Below are 23356 nucleotides of genomic sequence, written 5' to 3'. Positions count from 1 at the left end.
ACCTGTGCGTATAATAAAACAGAGCTTCAAGTGAACCCCACACTGTTCGCATCGTTCCTTGGATATCTCCTGCGTGCGCGGCACCAGCCGCCCCGTTAAGTTACGCGCAGTCGAGCGGGAACTCGCTAATATCTAAAGGCAAGTTCACGCCTGCGGTTTTCCGTACTGTTTTCGACAAAGAAACACTACTCAACAGCCAGCTGTGAATAGTTCGGGATATACCGCTGGTAATATCCGACCAGTCCCAAAAAGGATCGAATGTCCGTCTTAGTTCGAGGCTGGGGAAATGCCACGATCGGAGCAATTTTTAGCTCTGATGGGCTCCTAGTTCCCTGGCCGACAACATGGCCCAAGTAAGCCACGTGAGCGCAACCAAACCTACACTTTTCCGCCTTCATAGTTAGTCCGGCCTCTCGCAACCTAGAAAACACGCTCTTAAGGTGTTCTAAATGCTCTTCCCACGTTTCTGAAAATATAGCGACGTCGTCCAAATAAGGGAGAGCCCTGCATATCCCCGAGTACGATGTCCATGAGTTTCGAGAAACTGAAGGGGGCATTCTTCAGCCCAAACCTAAGCATTAAGGGTCGAAAGGTGCCAACCGGCGAGATAAAAGCGGCATACCTGCTCGCACTTTCTGAGAGCGGTACTTGCCAATATCCGCGCACGAGATCGAGGGTGGAAATGAATTTTGCGCCGCTCACTCTTTATAGTCTTTCTTCTATGTTGGGAATCGGGTATAGTTGGTCTCTGGTAATAGCATTCAGCTTTCGGTAGTCTACACAGCGACGAGGCTCTTTGCCTGGTGCCTCAACTAAAATCAGCGGTGAGGTGTAGTCACTCTCAGCTGGCTCTATTACCCCTAAGTTAAGCATGCGCTGTATTTCAGCTTCCATTATCTCCTTCTGCCGAGGTGATACCCTGTATGGTTTTGACCATATCGGCTCGTCAGACGTGAGCTCTATTTCGTGCGTCAGGAGGTGTGTCTTTCCTGGACGGCTGCTGAATCGGTCAGCGAATTCGCTTAACAGCCGCTTTAGAGCGTTAATCTGGCCCGAACTCAGAGATTCTGTATTTACAGAAAGAGCCAAGATTTTCTCCACGCTGACGCTATCTCCTGCGTTCTCCTTCCAATCCAAAATCTCACTATCGAGCTCCTCGGGTTCATTGAGCATTAGATTTACGATCCCGCTGCGTTCCATGTACGGCTTCATGAGATTGCAGTGATAAATTCTCACCTGCTTCCCTCTTCCTGGAATCTTTAGCGCGTAATTCGTCTCAGAAAGTTTCTGCATAACTTCTACAGGACCGTCCCAGTGAACTTCCAGCTTATTTTTCCTCGATGGCCGAAGAATCATGACGCGATCGCCCACGCGGAAAGTTCGAAGGCGGGCGTTTTTGTCATAGTAGACTTTGGAAGCCTCCTGGGAAGCTTTCATATTGCGGTTTACTATCTCCCTCGTACTGTTAAGGCGGTCCAGTAGTTGAAGCACGTACTCTACTACTGTCTGGTTCTCTCCTGTGCCCTCCCACATTTCTCTCAGCATTCGGAGGGGGGAGCGCAGGGCTCTTCCGTACACAAGTTCCGCTGGGGTGAAACCCGTAGTTTCGTGGGGAACCGTACGCAAAACGAATAATGTGGCCGGCAGACAGTCCTCCCAGTCCTCTTTGTGCTAATAGCCCAGAGCACGTAGCACCCGCTTTAGAACCGAATGCCATTTTTTTTCCTGGTAGTGGCGATACAGTAAGCCTCCTTTCTCATGCACAGTTATATTGCGTCGAGCAATGCCTTCTTTGGCCGTAACGTGCAATCTCTCCAAAGTGGGGTCCTCTCTCTGTTCTTTTATTAGTGACTCCCGGTTAACCTTAAGAAGGCGATCAAAGTTGCGTGAAACTGGAGATAACACTGCCCCTTCAGAGCTCTCTGCTTCATTTGCTGGCTCAGTAATCGAAGTCCCTGTTCGGTCATAGCCTTTTGCATCTGTCTGCCTTTGACAACCCGTCACTTCTTCCTCCTCAAGTGTTTCCAATGGTAGGTTGGCGTGTGCCTCTCTGGCTACATTAGGTTCGGGAATCTGACTTAACTGAGAGGCGAGCTGGCGAGTCTTAGACCTTGTCAAAGCTTGCACCCCTCCCTCTCCGAGTTTCTGGCCTCCCTCGTTAAGCAATCGATCCGATCGATTTGAGAAGAGGTAAGGGTATTGAAGTGGCAGGGCCTTCGAGACTGCGGCTTCAGTGATCAGCTCCCCAAACGGCCCGCAAATCCTCACCCGAGCCATTGGCACGCATACACTGTGTTCCTCCACCGCCTGTTTTATCCATGCGACTTCCCCCGTGAAATCGTCTGCTGCAACGTAGGACGGATGGACAACGTCCATCGTTGCGGCGCTATCCCGAAGCACGTTGCAAGGTTTTCCATTGACTTGCAGTTTGTGCAAGTATGGCCTAAGGAGCTCTAGATTTTCGTCGCTATCATCGACGCACTTGAACACTACCCTAGGTTTGGTGCATTTGGCTGCAAAGTGCCCGACACCACTGTAGTTGTAGCAGAGAAGTGGCCTACTAGCCTCAACTCTTTTTTTCCTGCTTTGTCTGCACCCTCTCTCTTCGACTGATCTTCCCGCTTTTCCGGCACTCTTTTTGGCGCCTCCGCCTGCACGGAACTTTTCGAAGAAAGGTTCTTTTTGCTGGGAAAATGACTCCGCGTCGCGTTCCTAGCGTGTGATGCACTCTCATCTGTGCTCAACCTTCTGCGAGTAGCGTACTCTTCCGCTAGCTCTGCGGCTCTTTCAACTGTGCCGACATTTTCCCTGTCTTGAACCCACAGCTTCACCGCTTGGGGGATGCTTCGATAAAATTGCTCAAGGCAAATGCATTCGACAACTCCATCGCGGCTTTCATAGGCCCCTGCTTCCTTAAGCCACTCCAAAAGGTTAGTCTTAAGGCCATACGCGAAATCCGGATAGCCCTCGCTGTCGCCTTTACTTGAGCTTCTAAAACGTTGGCGGAAAGCTTCAGCTGAAAGCCTGTATCTCTTCAGCAGGCTGCCTTTGACTTTCTCGTAATCCGCCGCATCCTCCGTACTAAGTCTCGCTATCACTTCAGCTACTTCACATGGCAAGAGTGTCAGAAGCCGTTGTGTCCAAGTACCGCGAGCAAAGTTCTCCCGTTCACAAGTTCTCTCAAAATTTCCTAGGTACAATCCTATGTCCCGTCCAGTTTCATATGGATGCATGTACTTATCCATCCGATACCTCCAGTCGCTTTAGCTCTCTTTCCGCTTTTTCAGCTTCCCACTTTTGCCGTTCCTTCTCTTTCTCCCACTCTTGTTCAGATTCGTCCTGAAGTCGTTTCTGTTCCTGTTCCGCTTTCTCTTTAGCTTCTCGAACCAGGTTCCATGCATGTACAAGCTCGTCGTTATTCTCGACGCTTTTAGGAATGATCTTGCACAGCTCTTTTTTCGTTATTTTGCTTGGCACTTCTACTGACAGTTCCTCGCATAACAAGAGCAAGTCCGACTTTGGCAATTTCATTAAGTCCATGACCCCGCTTTCTCTGCTTTGCTTTGGCTCTGCTTCCAAGCAATGTCGTGAGATTAACCCTTCTCAATTGACAAGCGCTTGATTCCCAGTGCAAGATTATTCTCTCAAAATCTGAAGCCTGGCGAATCCCATAGCAAAAGCCAAACGCTCACCCGCAGAGACAGCACGATGAGGCACGGTCCATCCCAGCTGCTGCCAACCAGTGTTGGAGATGAGGGGCCCTTGGGTTGTCTGACTCGTTCACGCCCGCAAGTCCCGGCTCGGCATGGTGTCGGACTAGAGACTCGAGATGACTGCTTAGGAGGAAACTGTACAGGAGGTTTATTCTACATGATGACAGTCGAGACAGGAGAACAAGAATAACATGAATACAGTGGTTTAAATAAATTTCGTATTGTCCAGATCCCTGGCTGGGGAATTTAACTTCACACAGGTTGTCCAATCAGGTGGGCAGTGGATGACACTGGATGTACCGCCCACGACATGAGGCGTGGCTGATGCACACGGACCACTCGGTCGATGGAAAGGGTGAATATCCACGTCATCGATCGTGTCTTGTGCCGGAGTTGCACCACTTCGCGCAAGTCTTCATTTTGGAGGCCCCGTGAGAACGGAATTTCAACTCGGCTCCCAGCACGTGAAGACGAGTGAGTTCCTGCTCTCCCCGACGGTTGGAAACCGAAGAGCTTGGGCACTTGAAACTGCAGCTTCCTTTCGGTGGACCCTTCTTTCATACGTGTATGAAGAAAAGAAGTGGCCCGCAGCGTCCGGTGAACCGAGGATATAGAAGCCGCCACTTGAAACCGCCGCCGCCGCTGGCGCCAGGGTTTCTTGCCTCCTCGTGCCTCTGGGTGATTCATCCACGCACACTTTGCTCTAGGGCTTGCGAGGAATTCCTGTGTTGGCCGATCCTAACACCCTCCTGGATACTTGGCTCTGGCTCCCCCGATGCCTCGCTCTGCGGAAGTATTCGTCAACAAAGCTAGGGCCAACGCAGCTCTCACACCCCGAATCACTGGAAAAGGGATTTACCCAACGGTGTCTCCACCTCCTTACTATCCCCACTGCCAGATGACCGTATTCGCCACCCTTGAGTGCCTAATCTGGCGCTGCTCCGCGTTTTCACTGTACCGGCCTATCCTCACCAATGATATGCGTCCCGATGCCTCAGAAGAGTATCCTCCATTTCAAGATTCAAATTTTATCAGAGCACTTGGGCTGTTCGGAGTAGAGAGTCAAGATTTGTGTAGACTGGGGCCTACTCCGGTCGTGAAAATCCCCTAATGGTAGATCTTCACTTTAGCCCGACCTCAGCACTCTGAAGGGAACCCCAGCGCGGTCTTCATGGATGCATAATCTTTTAACTGAAATACTCCTCCCTTCTCCGGCTTTCACTACCCCTATTTTGGCGGCATGGCCTTTCTTCTATTAATAAAGGTATAAAACAACAACAACAAGTCCTTGCGCGCGATTGCGTGCACTCGCGAAGATGCACTGGTGTGGGCACGTGCACATTTTGCGTGTGCACGCTCCTCCCCCAACATGAAAACAATGTCACGGTTTTACCGTCAAATAAAAATTAATACGTTCAAAAATTTTTCTACTGCGATAGCAGGTACCATCCCGTTATGTAGGTATGCTTCAGATAGGCCAGGTACAAACGTACACAATTTTTCTTCGTACAACATCTAAAGACGTGGCTGGCAATTGTTCCTTCCTATTTTATGAGGCCCCCTTGAGCGATGAAGAGAAGGCCTGTAAGCATGCCTGATTCCCTGGAGAGCACGCTTTATATAACCTACTTGATTTGGGCCATCTACGAAACTTTTTGTACTGGCGGTATAAGGGGTATCTACCCTTAATTGCCCTTAATAGTGATGTTGAGAATGGGTATCGCTTTTTTTATACAAAATCAATGGTCCCTTCGTAATGCCAGGATTCATTGATTACATCTTTGCCTCCTTTTCTCGCTACTCTCACTGGTCGTTTGTGCGTGCAGTGGCACGTTTTTCCGAAACTGTCCTGCCCATGGTGTCTCCATGCGACGACTTCTATGAGCACGTGTGTGGCGGGTGGCTGCTGAAGACGCTCGTGCCGATGGACGCCTTCGAGGTGAACGTGATGTCCGAGAGCCAGGCCCTACTCTACGACGACATTATGGGTGAGCACCTGTCTCCTGCTGTACATCTCCTTTGCTACACTCAAATTTGTCCGCTAGTCTGCTTCACCACATTGAAGAGAGAGGTTCAATTTGGGTGGTCGATATGGAAGCAAGGTAGGCCAACGGCTACAGAAACCTTTACATTGTGGTGAAGAAATCTGAAGTGCGCTAAGAAACAGCGGCATGCAATATGGCCAATTTGCATTAGCTGATGAAGATGTTTTTATTTACAGGGATTAGAATGGTGCAAGAAACCGACCAATAGGAAGCAGTGTTAGAGTGAAGACGCCGGAAAAACAGTATACCAAAATCAGACCCTTGTTAGAACGACGCCCGTGCTTGCAGGAAGGATTCATTTTTTATCACTTGATTCCCCCCGAACAAAATGCCTGAGTAGTGTCCCGTTATGCCAGCTAGCGCCTGCACATAAAATTGAAGCCTGCCTTATCGAAGAGTGCAATGAACGCACACGCTAGTTGCACTAGGAGAAATGTGCGATTCTGACGCTTCGATGTTATAATTTACGTGTAATAGTTTCTCAGGTATTTAAACCTCCTTTGCCCACCGTCACACACTTCTTACCACACATAGTATGATCGTTATCGGGAATGATGAAATTTATCTGCACAGATATGAACTGGTGGCTAGCTTTTGGGAGAACCTGCCTCAGCCGCCTTCACTAGTCCCGCAATCCATAGTTGCGGGTTCCATATTTCTTGAAGCCCACTCTTTTTTACAATTACATTCGTTTTTTTTTTTTCGCAGAAGTGGTTTCGTTGTAACTTGTGCGGATGTTCTGCTCTGCTTTTCGCGCCACCTGTTGCTCATTCTGACGGATAAAAGACGACAAATAGGGCTCGTTGGTTCTCCGTTATCCAGAAATGCTCTGAGTGCAACGACGACGGTTGGAAAGTGGACGACAATCGCACGATGACAAGTGCATCGTCTCATCCACTTGCAGCCCACTTATGTACTGTCGTACTTACAAGCAGCGCTATTCCATTGGATTAATAGGCATTCTGCAAAATAGGTAATAAAATTTGTTAGACCATTACTTCAAAACTTTTATGAAGGCGAAGGAGGAAGATTTTGTTTTATATGGCTGTCGCGCTCGGATTCATTTCCATAATTACGTTTCCAACTTAGGGAGCTTTATCAGAGTTTTTTTCTTGAATAACTAATGGAAATTACCTTCAGGTATTCTAGGTTACGCTACGAATATCCCTACTACTACCGAAACAATTGTCATACGTATACTTTGGGCCCAATTTTTCTAAATTCCTGCTATTATTCGCAATTGCTTTTGTCTTTCCTAACAACTTTGTAACGTAGCAAAGACTTCAACGACGTTCACTTGACTTGCTAGCTATAGTAAAAAAATAATGCATGATTACAATGTACGTGAAGGCCGCCTCTACAGTGAGGTTTTGCAAAATTAGGTGGTAAAAATTGATGTCGGTGGGTTAGTTAACTAAAACTGAATAATTAGCATTTTAGAGTCTCCAGTGAGTAAGCATGTTTGTATTGAAAAGTTAGACGCCATCGCGCTTCTACGCTTTGGCAGCATTATTCGAGCACATCCGTACTCCGAGATATCGAATTGCCAAGTTTAATGGTAGTTCGCACAATTACGCATGCTAGACTGTGAGGACCACCACAAAGCTCTTCCCTTTTGTTCTCAGTTTCAATGTAGCGTCCAAATACTGCAGATTGCGATAACGCGAGCCAAGACTGAAAGGGTGTCAGTTTTCAGTTTGGCTATGCCTCCACCCCGTTGTCAAACTAAAGACCGTGGACAGCAGGCACGTCACAAAAGTGAGGAGCTTTGCGCTGGTCTTCACAGAATTGCCTGCTTAATCATGCGAACGGCAATTAAGCATCGCAAAGTCTGATGTCGCGGAATACGGATGCGCTCGAAGAATGCTGCCAAAAGAAACTGCGTAGAAACACAATTACATCTAAATATTCAATATAAACGCACCTGCTTACTGCAGCCACTAAAAAGTTAATTATTTAATTTTATTAATTAGGTCACCGGCATCAATAGTTACCAACTAATTGTGTCCCTCCCTGGGCGCATAACCACACTGAGGAGGTCGTCTTCACGTACATCTTTGCGACAAATAAAAATATAAAACATCGACTAAATTTCAATCACCCAGTATACGTGCCCTTCTCCGATGGAACCTAAAACGCTTGCCGATTACGGGTTTCTACAACACTCAGCAAGTCGGTCTCAGTGGTGTTATTTTTTTAGGCCTCGTCCATCCGGCATAGTGCCAACTTTCGCGCCGGAGCTTTTTACGGCCAGTTGGGTACGTTTCGAAGACTTTAACCATGTATATGTGAATTTTATTCCTCGGAAGATACACGTTTGTTGGTGTAAGTACGAAGTCTGCCAAATAAAGGGCGCGTGCTATCGAAAAGAAAATCCCGGGCCATCTTCTCCAACGTGAATCCTGGGGAGGTGCGAAGAATCCAGTGTATAAGTGTATTCTTGGCGCCTTGGCGTTTTTTGCCAATGGAGAAGAAACCGTTGTGAGGTAGGGGTATGCAGCTTTGCTGTAAAAGTATCGTGTCTTTGAAGCACGAAGGATTCTAGCGCGAGGGTTAACCGAGTGCCCCGGTGCTTTTTTACTGCGCGTGACGAAGCGTTATAGCGTAAGGCATAAACGAGTGTGACGGTGTTTTATTTAAAGCGTGTTACGGTCTAGCTCGAGGCGCAAAAGTGTGCCCCAGGGCTTTAGTACCGTGACTAAACGACATGACGGCTACTACGACAACATGAGACGCCAACACGCCGAGCCCCTGAGGGGCTTTGCCACTAAAAGGTCACGGCTGTATTTCAAACCATCGGCAAGTGTCAGCGGAAGCCGAGAGAGAGCGAGTCCAGGTAACGTCACTCTCCCAGAATGTGAAGTCTCTGACTCAAAGGCATAGAGGAAACGAATACCGCCCAAGCACGAAGACGCGCTAGTAGGCAACAGCCAGCATGATCAGCGTGTGGAGCGCTCCACCTGCAGTAGCCGTTCTACTTGTAATACCTTTAATAAAATGACTTTCTGTGTTACGCGTATCCGTATAAGCTGCTGCCCTGAACATATTAAAGTTGATTAAACTCGGCATAGACACAAGGACTCGCTAGAAAGATTACAGCGTTGGCTCACAACTAAGGTTTTCTTTCGAATCTACACAAACTCAAATGCTAACCTTGCACCCGTGTGACCGCCGTCTCGACTTTTGTACTGTAGCCTATATTTAATGAAATTTTCTTGTCTTACTTTATTTAGTGTACAGCCGATGTTATTCGTTCAATTGCTGTGTAAGCTTGTAGTGTGTTTTACTCATGTAACTGCTGATCGCGTCGTCCCTTGCTTTTCGTTTTGTGTAGTTGTTCAACAAATGCACGTTTATCCTTTTTTATCTTCTTTTATCCCAATATTGCAACAGCTGAAGGTAGCAATATATAAACGGATAAAAAACAAATAATAAATATATAAATAAACAAATAAATAAGCAAATAAGGACCCCTATATATTCGTTGTTTCTACAGTGACACCTGCTACTGTGTCATTGCACCTGTTTGCATATAGAAAGAGGTTTTTTTTATATGATGAATACCGTTCTACAAATGGCCCTCGGTAGTAAATAACAACAATATTCCAACTAAACAAATAATAAACAACTAGTAACAAAAATTCTTTAAACACCCGAACTGCAGCGCCTTCTATGGACAGCTTCCAATCGCCTTTGTAGTTTGCTGGGCCAGCGCAAAACAGCCTGCCATTTATTCTTGAACCTTTCTTAAGGTTTAAAATGGACTTTTCGGCTACTTATTTCGCTCTTTATTTCGTGAGTTGAAGTATCCCTACGGTGCAAGCAAAATAACCGTTCAAAAATAAATTGCTCGTAATGGTGCCCCAGAGAACATGGTTAAAATAACACAAAGAAGCTGTGAAGTGGAGGTAGAAAGTTACAAAGACGGACTCTGTGCCTATATGCCCAATCCTAACCGTAACATGGAAGCTGTACCAACTCGCCCATTGTCTTGCTTAGTACATATGTATCCACCTGAAGAAAATACCGTTGATGGCACCAGAAGTTCAAAAGAACACGCGGGAAACAGAGTTGAATCACACCGCTATCAAAGTATGAAGTTTTCGTCACTTATTGTTGGGTATTTTCATGGAGTACTTTTAATCCACCGAAGATCCAGGAACGTTCGTTCGCTCGTAAGTTGGTGTAATGCAGAGGAAGCCACCATTGCAAAAATGAAATCATAATACTTTGTAGAGGCCAGTTAGATGTTGTTCACACAGCGAGCTAAGAAAAACGCGGCATCGCATGAAGGTGTGGCGTTTTATTCCACGTAATGTCGCTGAATTCGTGAATATTTTTCTAGGCTGTAATTCGCCAACGATGTTTATCGGCAATTATAATTTTCTCGGTGCGCTTCACAGTGCTGTCAGAGACATGCTGTGAAGGCAGTTCTATCCACCCCTGTATTCTTGTACCACGGAATCGTTTGGTATTCTTATATTTATTTCCCTGCTTCTTCCATTTGAGCAACCAACCATTCGCAAAGGCCCGATAACTTAAACTCATATTAGTGCGCAAGCACTTTGGCGGCTGCCGCTGGGGTTTGGCGGTGGGGATGGTGACGGCGACTTGCGACGGCGTTGTAACCAACGTTACTTATTATTCTAGTAACGTTGGTTGTAACCGAGCTAGCGGAAACAGAAACAAAACGGCTGAGGAAAAATCGGCGAAAGTGTGAGGGCGAGAACAGTATGCGGATCCCGCAAGAGGCGCTCGTCGGGGCAGCTAGAGAAAAGGAAGAGGAGGGAGGGCGGAACGCGCTGCTATGTCGTCATCTCTCTCATATGCCTTCGCCTCATCTTTCGTCAGGCGCTGCTGCTCCGTTCGTCCAGGTGACATTTACGCGGGAAGTTCAAACACGATTTGCGCCAACATGCTCGCCGCCAGCGCCGCCGTGCTTTCGCTGATCACGTGATGACTTCTTGATATACAGCAGAAATGCGCCGTGACCGAGAAGACATAAGATCTCACTGCGCACAAATTTCGCATTAGGGAGTACAGAAATCGTCAGCGCATTTCTTTCGCCGCCGTAATTGCCTTGTGATTTTTAAAACAAAATGTTGCATTCATAATTACCACATGATTCCCATATCGGAGGCATACGTGGAATCGAAACGTCCCGCACTTCAAGATCCCAAAACACAATCATGAGCCACTCAGACTTAGTTGTGTGACCAATAAGAAGCCACTCCATAGCGCACCTGGAGCCGAATCCTGTAAAACAATAAGGTCGGTTTGAAAGGACGTCGTGTTGGTGTGAAAAATACATGTTTTGTTTTGTTTTTGCTTGTGCTGGGAACCCCGTTGGCACGCAAGAGCCCAAGAAAAACGGCGCAGTTCGTCGTTTCTGCGCCGCTTCGACAGACCCAGTTATTCTTGATGCTCCTGTAGCCTCTTGCACGCTCACAGGTCTCCCAAACGAAGTAAAACATGCGTTTCTCACTCCAACATCGCGTCAATTGAAAATGACGCTGCCGTTGTATACAATGTAGCCCAAAAGTTCTATTATTCTAATCTGTATGAATGGAATATTGCTATACAAAAGTTCTTCGGTGTGATTTCTCGTTGCTATTCAATTTCACAGCTCTGACAAAGGGCGCAAAGCTAGAGACGAGAATACGTCTGCGTGATTTTGCGCTCACTTTGTCTCGCTTAAGGTTTTGGGAATCGAAATGTCAGTGTACTTGTGAATTCAGACTTGAGTGCTCTCCTCCAAGGACTCATTTCTCTCCCGTTTAGAAAGCTCCAATGACTTTCGACAACAACAGCAAATTTCCCTCTAACGCCAACTCCAACGGTTCCTACCAAAAATAACAAATGTATAAGTCGTGTGCGCTAGTCAGCATATCCTGCTACCCGATGCAATGCCTACTCGTATAAACACATTCTCGATTGCCCTCACTTAATTCTTGATGTTCAGATGCCCTGGTAGGGTATCGAGGGTCACCAAAGGTTAACGAGCCCTTTTTTGCCGGTCCGGCGTGGTGAGCATGTGTTCGTCTCCCGTTGCTGCTTTGTACTAATCGGCCCGATCACGCTGAAGGCGCCGCCAAAAAATGTTTTCCGCTGCAGAAATTCTGGGAAGCAACGCCAGGCAAGAAGCACGACACATTGCAGGCGCAGGTCTATGCTGATAGGAAGACGAAGATGACACTCCGATTTTTTTACCAGGGTGCTACGGCCTTCAAACATCCTGGAGGTGGAAGAACTAATCATAGCTCACAGATTTAGCCGTAGATAGCGCGAGCAATGAGAAGACGTTATTTGATGTTTCATATCCGTTCCCGCCACACAAGTCCTACCCACAAAAGCCCCGACAAAGAAAATCCCGGGCCATCTCCACTAACGTGAAACCAGGGGACAGGCGAAGCATGCAGTTTATAAGTGCATTCTTGGCGCCTTGGGGTTTTCGTCCACGGAGATGAAACCGTTGTGGGGCAGGAGTATAGAGCTTTGCCATAAAAGTGTTTGTCTTTGAAGCACAAAAAGTTCTACCGGGAGGTGTTGGAAAACGAATGTCACGTTGTTGTTTTTTATACGAGTTGCGTTCTAGCACGGGGTGCTGGAAAACGAGTGTCCCGGTGTTTTAGTACCGTGGCTACATCAAGCTACGACGACGACGACTGGAGACGCCGACAGCCCCGAGCCCCTAAGGGGCTTCGATCCTTATAAGGAAGGTGAAGACCTTTCAGGGGTATTTGCGTATGAATCACACACGGCCACTGTCGGAACGTTTTTTGTTTTCGAGCATCTACTTTACCATGAACAGCAATAAATGGCAGTATCCCTAATCACTTAACCTCACCTGACAGGCTGTTTCCATGGTTATGAATAAGGAACAAGTATTTTAGCGAATAACGTATTGCAATGTTGTTATTACCACTCTGCGCATCATCGCATATAACTATGTGTGGTGCCCGCTCATATTTTGTGCAATGCAAGAACGTTTAGAAAAATTGTTTTGACCATTGCAATTCTCTTAGAAGAGCTGGTAGGATAAGCTCCTCCAGGCAGTTTTATTCTAGAACAAGTGCTTCCACAGTTTCGCAGCAACGAATTACGTTGCCTGAGATAAAAAGGAACATATTCGATTTTAAACTGCCTTCCTTCCGGCCCAATGAAATTGGGCATATAGAGCATCGCCTGTTTTTCTCTCGTTTCAGACAAGCTGAACCACACCATCGTGTCTTACAGGGGCCAGAACGCCATTCAGAAAGCCGCAGCGTTTTACTTGGGCTGCCTTAACATAGGTAAGTCGTACGGAATCTTTAAAGTGACCGAATGTTCGATACGGTAATGTTAAGTAATGTTAACGCAGATTTATCCTAATAGGAATAGAGGAAAAGTTTGTAGCACGAGAATGTAATAATGTATTCTCTCAAGATACCGTACGTAGTACTATGTAGCCTACAACAACCTACATATAACATCAATCTGGCTGCCCAAATTTGCTTTACATTTTCGAATAAAAAAGTAACGTTTACGGTCGAACAAAAAGCCGCGAAGGATTTAATAGTATATTTTTAGGTTAATGTGAAAGAGACAATGTTCTATTCGGACCATTTGGACCTGTGTATTCATACTGCCATTAACTAGGCCAATCAAGACAGTATTGTTCAAGTGCCAGTTTCACTTGCACTTCAGTGTTTGCTCTTTGTGGCCATGGAGCTGTTTGGTGATGCGCCGCAAGCAATGTCGATAGTCTCTAGGTTAACGATTGCGAGAAACGGCCCTAACGCAGGAAGATAAAGTGGCAATTCTTCACCAGTAAAATCACTCGCAATGTTTGCACTATTTTTCATATATATCACTCAGAACGTTTTAAAGGCATGAACATCACCTAAACGCACTTCTATTAGTTGTCTTCAGCTTCTTTATAATTTACCGACTTTTCTGCTTGGCATCTGATATTTCGTAAGACATCTTAGGTGATTTCCTCGTCGGTGACATCTCTACTTGACCAGACCTTGATTCCACATTGTTGAATGAGTAAATGGAAACTGTCCTCGCTTATGGGGAAAGCTTGGGTTCGGGGAACCGTTAGGAGTATGGATGTAGCCGAAACCACACGGGAGAAAAATTACAAGGACAGTTAAGCACCCCTTATCATGTGAAGATAATGCATTAGTATCCAATTTCTTAACGTGTCACCTGATTATTATCATCCTTTTGCCTTGCAGTGTCGTCTTGTTATCGCCTTTACGAGAAATGAGAGCCTTAGACAGTACCCTTCGTTAGCGCTTTACCTTGAAGAAACGTTACATAGCCGTAAACTTAACATTACGACATGCAAAGCTGCATCACACTCAGTGTACATCATGATGCAGGTTACGCGGATGACGACGTTCGAACTCAAAGCCCAATGTTAGCCTGACGTGACTCCCACACTTACGCCAGTGCATGGTGTACACCGTGCCACAGTATTTCCACTGCTTGCGCGCTATATGTTGGGCGGTGCCGTGCAATGCGAGGGGATAGCGCATGACGGTGATAGCAAGGACAAGCTGGCACATACCCGCATTGAATTTGGCAGGCAAAGAGCACTTTTAGTGGGAACGTAACTTTTCACTGTAATTATTTCTATTCCACGCATTTAAAGCTTGTCTTAGTCGTGTAGGACGAAATACAGCCTTCAGGAGACGTTGCTTACTCAATTGCCTGAATGCAGGCACTTGATCCACATTTTGTTAGGTAGACTGGCCGAACTGCTCTCGCCTGAGGGGTGCGTTCAAGTGCTGTGCAGACAAGTAAACACATTTTTTTTTGCTTAAAGACTGCACTACTGTTCCGTGTGCACTGTCGGTCATTTCGACGTCCTTTTTTTCTGCGTCTTTGTGGTTTTTTTTTGCTTTGTTTACAATGAACCTCCGCCCCACCTGCGTCAGTAATGCTTCATCGGTTATAACGGTGTGAACACTGAACGTCCGATCCGCGCGTCTGAGTACCAGCAAGAATCCGTAACAACGTCCCCACCTGCGTTGTCGCCCACCGCAGAGATGCGCAACACCAAGGGGATCAAGCCTTTGCTCGACCTGCTGCAGAGAAACGGCATCGTCCGGTGGCCCATGGTGCAGAGCCAGTTGTCCCTGGACGTGTTCAAAGTCCTCGGCGACTTCGTCAGGGAAGTGGGCCTCAACGCCATCATTTCTGTGCGCGTCGGCATCGACCAGACGGACAACAACAAGCACATACTCTACGTAAGTGCAGCCACTTCAGATGTGGCCTGCGCATTGGAACTGACCCCAAGCCGCTTTGTCTTTGCCGTGTCCCACAGCTGGGCCGGCCCGCATTCGGCGTCGAGAGGGTCGTCCTCCGGGGCAGGTACCGGAGCCCCTTCTTCCGCATCCTGCACCGCTACAAGCTCTACATGTACCGGACGGCACTCATTCTCGGGGCCACGGTGGCCGCCGCTGACCTCATCAACGAGATCGCTGCCTTCGAGGGACGCCTGGCGGCGGTTAGTGGCGTCCCCAACTGCAAGAAAAAGTAGCATAACATTGGTTGTTTTTGCTGGTTGTCGCGCTGTTTTGCTACAACCCAAACCAGTCGCTGTCATGAAAGTTTAAGCAAAATGTATGTGGCTACGGCAGTATGTACTTTTTCACCCTAAAGAACAAAACCTCTTTAAGCTCCAACTAATTTTCAGGTTGGAGGCGTTCTGGGGCCCAATGATTTGCAATACGGATGCCCCTGTGTATGTGGTTTTAGCACGGCGGCAGCGCCGAAGCCGTATGACGTTGAAAAAACACCGTTTTAACCTCAAGCGCGTGCATCTGGCGACTTGAATATGAATTTCCGGTAAATTACTTAACAATAAGAACTCTTTTCAAACTAAAATTATGGCTTACACCTCAAGCTTCTACGTTTCATACCTTTCGAAGAAAGCGGGCGCAAACAGACCTTTCATCCCTTGAATACCCACCATCAGAAGCTTACTTATTAATAGGCATACTTTTCAAGGACTAAACTTGTGTTACACCTCACGCATATACGTCTTATCATTTGAGCATGCTTCTGAGCGAGTTAGTTAAAATTACAGTGTCTGCCTGTACATACGTCTATTCATTAGACATTATTGCCGTCAGCGCCCCATAAAAAAATTGGTCATACCATGAGCCTGAATTCTGTACCACTACTAGGTGGTAAAAAATTCCCCGCATTTCCCCGAGGGGAAGAATGTGAAAGTGCGAATGCACGAGTTGAATTTGCGCGGTTCGGTAATGTTCGCGAAAGAGAGATCACACACACACACACAACTACAAAGAAAGAAAGATGCATTTATTCACAGACACCTATTTGTGTTGTCGTTGTACTTGATTGCTAGAGCGGATCTCAGCTTTGAAATTTCGTGTCAGTACTCCTTTAAGCGGGTGCATTAGCTCTTCTCACGCCCGATTCCTGGCCAATCCCCCACGTGGGTATGTGCCATGTCAGCGGCCAGGCAGCACGCGCCCATCTCCCCCCGTTGCCAAGGAAGACGAGGAGATTCCTGGCCAATCCCCCACGTGGGTATGCTATGCGGACATCGCCGGTGGACGCAGGTTCAGGGTCGCTTAAGAAGTGCATTCGCACTTAAAACCAGCGGAGAATTTCAGCTCCGCTGGTCATCCACTCTTCACAACATTTAATAGTTTGTGATAATTGACCTGTTTTAAGCGCGTTTTTTATTTATTGTCGTAAAAAGAAGTCCAAGTTAAACCTTTAAATAAATGGAGGTAGTGACCTCATTTTATACAGCGTTGGGCTATGAATATGCCTGATTGTTATTTTGCGCTGAAGATTGCGGACACGTACGAGCCATGAGCCAATTTTTAGCTTGTAATGGTCTTGCGTACATTTAACTCGTGTTCACGCTATTATAGCAGAGATGCTTTCGCAAAGTGCAGATAAAGCGCCTTGAAAGAAATGAGGCGATGAAAAAAGAAACACTAAACCTTCAAATTTGCCAAAGTATGCTTCGCATGTTAAAAAATATCAGGCAATACTTCCGCCAAAAATGCGAGACCTCAGGATGTTGCATTCGAGATTTTCCGCACCCATTTCGATGACGAAAGTGCTCACAGAAACATTTCGACGTCATTGCCCAAATATTCTCGTACTACCACGCGATGGTTGTTAAGTTGTATTTCATGACAATGATATTAGAATGAAAATATTCTCAGAAGTAAAGTATTTTGCCAAATAAAGTTTAAATCACACCAGTTGGCTTCCAGGATTGGTGCAAAAGTATTTTAATTGGATAAACTTGAATGGCGCTCTTTGTCCAGCAGGCCATGTGACAACCGTGCGTCTCACTTGTGCAGAGCAGGAATTGGTGAGAGGCGAAGTCGGCGTAGGTCATCAAGTTATTTCACAGTCCGTGCAAGGAAAGGAACGTAGATAAGCTTGGAGGGCTGCGTCAAAAAGCACATCCCGGGCTCGTATGAATTAAGGCAGGTACCTGAGTGGAATCAGTATTCACATGTTACCGGGTGCTCAGCGGGGTAGATTCGTTGTAGCCCAGTTGAAATACGCAAGGTTCGAGGTGTTCGCGCTATCATTTTGCGTTTACTTGTTTCGCTCGAAAACAGATGGCCTGTAGTTACCAAGGTTACCAGGGGAACAAAAATCAGTGCTTTCTGAGAATCCTGGGAAGAGAGTGCGCAGGCTATCTGATCGGTGAATTAGGGGACAGTATACCCGCTAGGAAGCTGTTTTAGACAGCTCGGAATTCTCTAGTTAAGCTCGTTTTGGGATTGTAGGTAATGGCGACGTTAACGGCCAATTTGTGCACTTCACAGGCTTTTGTGGCCTTGGAAAAGGCGCAGGTTGGAATCGGTTACTGCTATTGTTTAGCCATCGGAGAGACATTCGTGTAGAAGGCACTGGTATTCAAACCATTTGCACATTCCTCGACTGGGCTTCGTGCGTGGAGACAACCCTATGGTAAATACGAGTGCATGTTGTATGCTCCAGGACAGGAGGCTCGAACCGTAAACGTACGATAATGACGTACCACGAAACCTCGGCGTGGTGGGCTGCCGAGCGGGGAAGAACCCGCCATTCAACCACGGAGAAAAAGCGTGTTCGCACCAGGCCAAGTGTCTGTTGATTCTGGCCTGTGCCCACTGACCGCAAGCAGTCGGTGCTTATGGCAACAGCACGCCAACGAGAACTCGCTAGCGCGCCAGTGCCAGCCTGCGCGCGTTCTGTGAACTAGTTCGTGGAGCAATGAACGCTGCGGCCCAAAATAAAAAAAAACATCCCCCTCGCGAGGTGCACGATCAAATGCAGAGCATTTCTGCGGGGGGGCGCGCCTGCAAGTCGTATGGATTACGTATTGGTTGTTGTTGTTGTAATTGCTGTCTTCCAGCGTAGACATTGTCGATGAAGTCGATGGTGAAACGTGCCGTGAACCCCCTGCCGCGGCTATGACGCAACGTGGAGCGGCTATGACGCAACGTGGCGCGGCTATGACGCAACACAATCCAACACAATCCACTTTCATCCAATCCAATCCAAATCCAAGCCAATCCAAGCCAAGCCAATCGAATCCAATCCAATGCCCCTCGCGAGAGAGTGTTATAGCGCCGAAATCGCCACCACGCGAACGCGTGATGCTGACGTCACGATCACGCCACAGATGTTAGCGACCGCAGCGCGCGCGAAGAGGGGATAAAAGGGGGAGGAAGAGGGGATAAAAACTAGGGAGGAAGTTAGAATTCAGGAGCAGCAACGGCGCAGGGACGAAGGTGATCGCGGTGCGTACGACACCAGGTGGCTGGCGCGGTGGTGCATTGGGAAGCATGGCAAAGTAATCAAGAACCCATAACCGAGCTGCGACAGACCCTTCCTTTAGTTTTGGACAAGGGGCGTACATAGAATAAACGGCCGAGTTCCTTTACACACTTCGACGCAAAGGGCAATGTTACCAACGGCAAGGGGGTTAGTTGCATGGACAAAAAAAAAACGAACGGACAATGCAAATCTAGGGCGAGTATCATACGTAGGAAAAGTGGCGCTGTCGTTGGTGCTGGTCACCATAGAGGAAAAGCCGGTCATTGAGGCTGTAGTAGTCTCTACGTTCATTTGCCATTCGCCGGGGGTCACTCGTTCCCTGCATTGATTACCAGCCCGGTGGAGACTCCCCATCAAGCTTCTCACCTGTAGTGAGTCGAATGACTATGACATCACTGCTGAGTGGAAGGAAATGTACGCGCTGGATGGACACCTTTGCATGGGTTCAAGTGCAGTTTCGCTATCTCTGGTTAGCCGCGTCTGTTCTAGCCGTTCGCTGTCTTTCAGTGCCTGCGCGCGTATGCACTGAAGCTGCACTTCGGTGGAAGAGATCGGAGTCGCGATCGGTCGAAGAATAACGCATTCCAGGACTTACCAGCTTTCAGTGGAATAACCAAAGGAAAGAGGCAGGCCCGCCAATCCAAGCATGTCTGCACTTATTTTTATGAAAACCTATAACGAAAAAGCCACGTCGTCCGATCCTTTTTTAATTCTTTCGTTTACTCTACAAACCTTGTGTGAGCCTAAGTGTTCCCTTCAATAAATAACATCAAATACCATTGCTTCTGTTAACTGCCCTTACCAGTTGCCGTGGTATCTGCAGGGATATGTACTAAGCCCTCCCGCGCTCATTACACCTACGTGAACCGGATGCAGTGCCGCTGTTCCTTTCTCGCCTCCTGCAATGATGTACTAGTGCTAAAGATTCTTACATGAGTGATCAAGCATGGTTTCATAGCCTTGTGCATGAGCAAAGCTTTGGAAAAGAGACGGTGACATTGAGTTAAGAGCGAACGTAATGTTTGCCGAGCACCGACGCGTTCTTAATACCTGCCGCAAAAGCTAAGCACGTCATACATAAAAAAAGGCTCCGTGTAGAGACCAGCTGTGCTCAATGACTAGAACGGGAATACTCTAATATCACTTTGGGACACTATCCATTTCGCGGTTTTAGCGGTATCGGTAAAAGAATCGGCTTTTTTTCTCAGAAATAAATACCTTTAAGGACTCAATGCTTCGGCGCAGCGTTTAAATTCGGGGCGTTAATAGTAGACATCGTGCAGATTAGCGCACGACAGACACAACTGAAGTGTAATTCTTGCGTGGCCAGAAATTATTAACAACGATGTTGTTTAAGCTGTTGGTTGGGTTGGCGAATGCGCCTAATAATCAGCAAGAAAACCTCCCGCGCAAAAATACCTCGCCAGGCGAAGACGTCATTGCGCGCGCCGGTACTGCAGTTTTACCTAGCTTTGTTTCGCCGCGCTCGGGCTGGACTCGTGTCGCCGCCTGTCGGCGGCGCGATGCAACTCGTTGAAGCACGGCTTTGGAAACGCGTCGCGGGGTGGCTCACATGTCGCAATCGTTGCGAGGAGTGGTGCAGTTTTGACGATGCAAAGAAGAACTAACGCCGAAATAAAAGTCAAATGTCAGTGAAAGGGTTTAATCAACTGCCTAATTATCGCCTGACACGTCAGACTGAACGGTGGACACCGAACGCTCGGTACCCATCGTCCTCTACGTCTCCCATTGCGCGGGAATATGCCGATAGCACACTTTGTATGGCACCCGTTACATCCTCGAGCCTTGAGGGACGCGTCGATTCGCCGTCACTGCAACCTGACGTTCAGGAACGGTGGACGAGCCCTACTGCGCATGCGCCAACTAGACATAAAAAAACAAAGAAAGCGACTTTTTTTTTGCCGGACGTGACGTCATAGTTTTAAAAAATGGCAGCTGTTGTACGGTTACCTCGTTGCGATCTTCTCGCCGTGATTTTTGTCTGCCGTTGCAGCGGCGCATAGGTTTGTGTGTGAAGGCACTCTTGAAGAACTTCTGGAGAACACTCACGGTGGTGTACAGCGTGTGATCGGGACGTTGAGTGTGTGCGACTGCCTAATCTTCGCGTAGTACGTTGCGACGGTGACCACGGGCGCCCCAACGTTGGGGCGACCTGCATCAGTTCTTCCGCCTCGATTTGCGAGAGTGATGAGTGCGCTCGCGACAAGCTTCTGCGCTGCATTTCATTAGAGCACCGTGTTGAGGCCGCTGGGCGTTTCGTCTCCGACGTGCGAGTGCGCGTATGCCTTCAACTTCAAACGGCGGTGCTATTATGGCCAGCCGCGAACGATCGTTCGCACGAAACTCTTGTCGCTCACCACACGGTCATTGTCTAAGAAATATCAAGACTATTGCGACCTACAAAGATGATTCCTACGCGTCGCTTTGGTTCGTCGAACCCCGTGTCTTGTAATCGCTGCGTGCTGTCATAAGCTCCGGGACAATATATTCAGGAGGTCATAATGCTGCTGCATATTCTCGCTAAAACATTGCACAGGACTTTTGGCGCGCAGAAATGAAAAGTTTGTAATTATCCACGTTAGTTTCGTTGGTCTCCAGAGGGTTGCTTTCCTGACGAGCGTATGAATGCGTATGTCGCGGTATGGGAGCTGTACAAATGCGTTGACGGATGTGGAGGGGCACACTTTGTAACTGTTCTTAGGGCGCTGGATATACGAGGAGTTCAAGGGTGTTTCGTCTGGTAGGTGGTTGAGGCGGGAGGTTTGGGGCTGATGGTAAGCTTCGTGCAGTTTATCTAAGGTATTATGTACTTCCAGTTCGACCAACTTGCACGTGGGTGTCGAGAGGGCACCGTTCGGTCTGTGAAAATAATTATTTCGCCCCCCACCATATTTGGTGCCCGTTTGTGCTTCTGCTATCAGCCTTCGTCGTATTCTGCTTGATCCTACACAGTCACAAAGTTTGATAACCGTAGCGGGCCCCGCACGACATACGGCAGTGGGCCAAATTAACATTCTCAAATGCTATTTACACAGAAACGTTGGGCACCAATTCTTGTAACTTGTTCGTACTGTGACTACACAGCCCTTTCACCATGATGCACAGCATGTACTGAAAGTCACATGCTTTGTTGTTCGTATTTCAATGTATCTTGATGGTACATAGGGCAGACAAGGCACTGCCCTAACAGGCGGTGGTGGGAGCATCCCGCATTGCTTACGACTGGAACAGAAACCGATTTTGTGCTCCACTCCAAGACCCAATGCACACCAGGTGGCTGCATGCCAGAATTTGATACAACGAGAGTGCTGAAGTTGTATGGCACAAAACAGGAACGAGAAATCTTTGAGGCCTATGTGATAAAGATGGGAGACAGATGCACTATAGATTACTGAATAATTAGTGTGAAGTGTGCAGCAGCTGTAATTACTTTTTACATGTGGTGTTAAAGCAGTGTCACATGAGGGTTTTGTTTACTTTGTAATCACTCTCAGAGGGAAATGAAGCTCATTCCTGTCTCTATCCTTTCCTTGAGTCATGCCTGACATTTGACCAAAATTTCCACGAAGTCTCAACTAGCCTGCGTAGCCACCTTCATTCAGTTCACTGTTCTGATGCATATTTAAGCACAAAACCCTGGGACGTCTGCCATTAATCACTCATAAGAAACCCTTGATGCCCGCCACACTCACCACTTCCACAACTTTGCAAAAAACAGATGCAAGCATAGCCATGACAGATTCCACCGTGCTTCCCAGTAAGCATGTCCCTTTATCAAGAAGGATGCATCACATCTCAAATACACTACGACGCATACAAAAGCTAGTGATCATCTACCTCATCTGGACATCACGCCTTATTAAACTACAAGGGAATGAGGCGGCACGCACTGCTGCCCTCAAATTTACTAGCCACGGATTCGTAGAAAGCAGAAAAGATCCGCCAGATTCCCTCACCGACCTCTAAGTCCAAAGCCGTTGTACAGATGCCTACAAACCCACACATACTACAACACAACATATTACCCAACACATGCCCCTATGAATGCCCACCCTGTAAAGGAAGGAAGGAAGGAGAGAGAGAAATTAATCCGGAGCCCTCCACTACGGCGCGCCTCATCGCCTGCGTTGCGTCGGCGCGTTAAACCCTACAATCAATCGAAGGAGAGAGAGAACAAACTTTTATTTCTAAGTCCAGGTTCTAATTTGAAAGTTCAATTCACCGGATCCACGTAGTACTCCTGAATGCCCGTGCGGATCCAATGCACGTGTTTGTAGAGAGCTTCCTGGGCAGCCTGGATGTTCACTGTCGGCGGGGAAGACAGCCAGAGCTCCCAGGAGGTGAGGGATGGGGCAAGAGATGGCGGGGTGCAGTCCCAATAGGAATGAGGGATGGATGGGTAGGAAGAACACCTGGGGTAGGAAGGATGGCCAGGGCGCCGATAGATGTGGTGAAGAATGTGATGGGAGGGGAGTGAAGAGGTTTGAGCCTGCCGAATGAGGCACGCAGCCTCACGAGTTAGACGGGAACTGGGGGGTGGGTACAGGGTGCGTGATAGGCGTTGGGCGTGTAATTGGTAATGGCGGGAAGCGCGGTGTTGAGTACGAACCGTCGGTGGGTGGTACAAGGTTGGCCAGGACATGGGCAAACCCGGGAAAGGTACTCGGGTGAGCGCGTCTGCTAAGGCGTTTCCGCACATGCCAGCGTGGCCAGGAACCCAAACCAGTGTGAAGCGTGGCCGAGGATTCGATGCAAGTA

At 47.7% G+C, this 23356-nt stretch overlaps 1 protein-coding gene across 1 annotated transcript in view; it reads left to right on the top strand.

Moving 5' to 3' along the window:
- LOC144164825 (neprilysin-1-like) overlaps positions 1 to 23356 on the top strand; it is a 67263-nt gene that overhangs the window by 33457 nt on the left and 10450 nt on the right. Inside the window, exons 5-8 of the mRNA XM_077695086.1 lie at positions 5540 to 5701; positions 12964 to 13050; positions 14795 to 14997; positions 15075 to 15257. Coding sequence (XP_077551212.1) covers positions 5540 to 5701; positions 12964 to 13050; positions 14795 to 14997; positions 15075 to 15257 — 635 coding nt within the window. The remainder of the gene's footprint in view (positions 1 to 5539; positions 5702 to 12963; positions 13051 to 14794; positions 14998 to 15074; positions 15258 to 23356) is intronic.

This window comes from Haemaphysalis longicornis, unplaced genomic scaffold, assembly GCF_048455015.1.
Source record: "Haemaphysalis longicornis isolate Haplotype H1 unplaced genomic scaffold, Haemaphysalis longicornis Haplotype H1 scaffold_14, whole genome shotgun sequence".
NCBI lineage: Eukaryota > Metazoa > Arthropoda > Arachnida > Ixodida > Ixodidae > Haemaphysalis > Haemaphysalis longicornis.
This window is presented reverse-complemented; position numbering and strand designations above follow the sequence as displayed.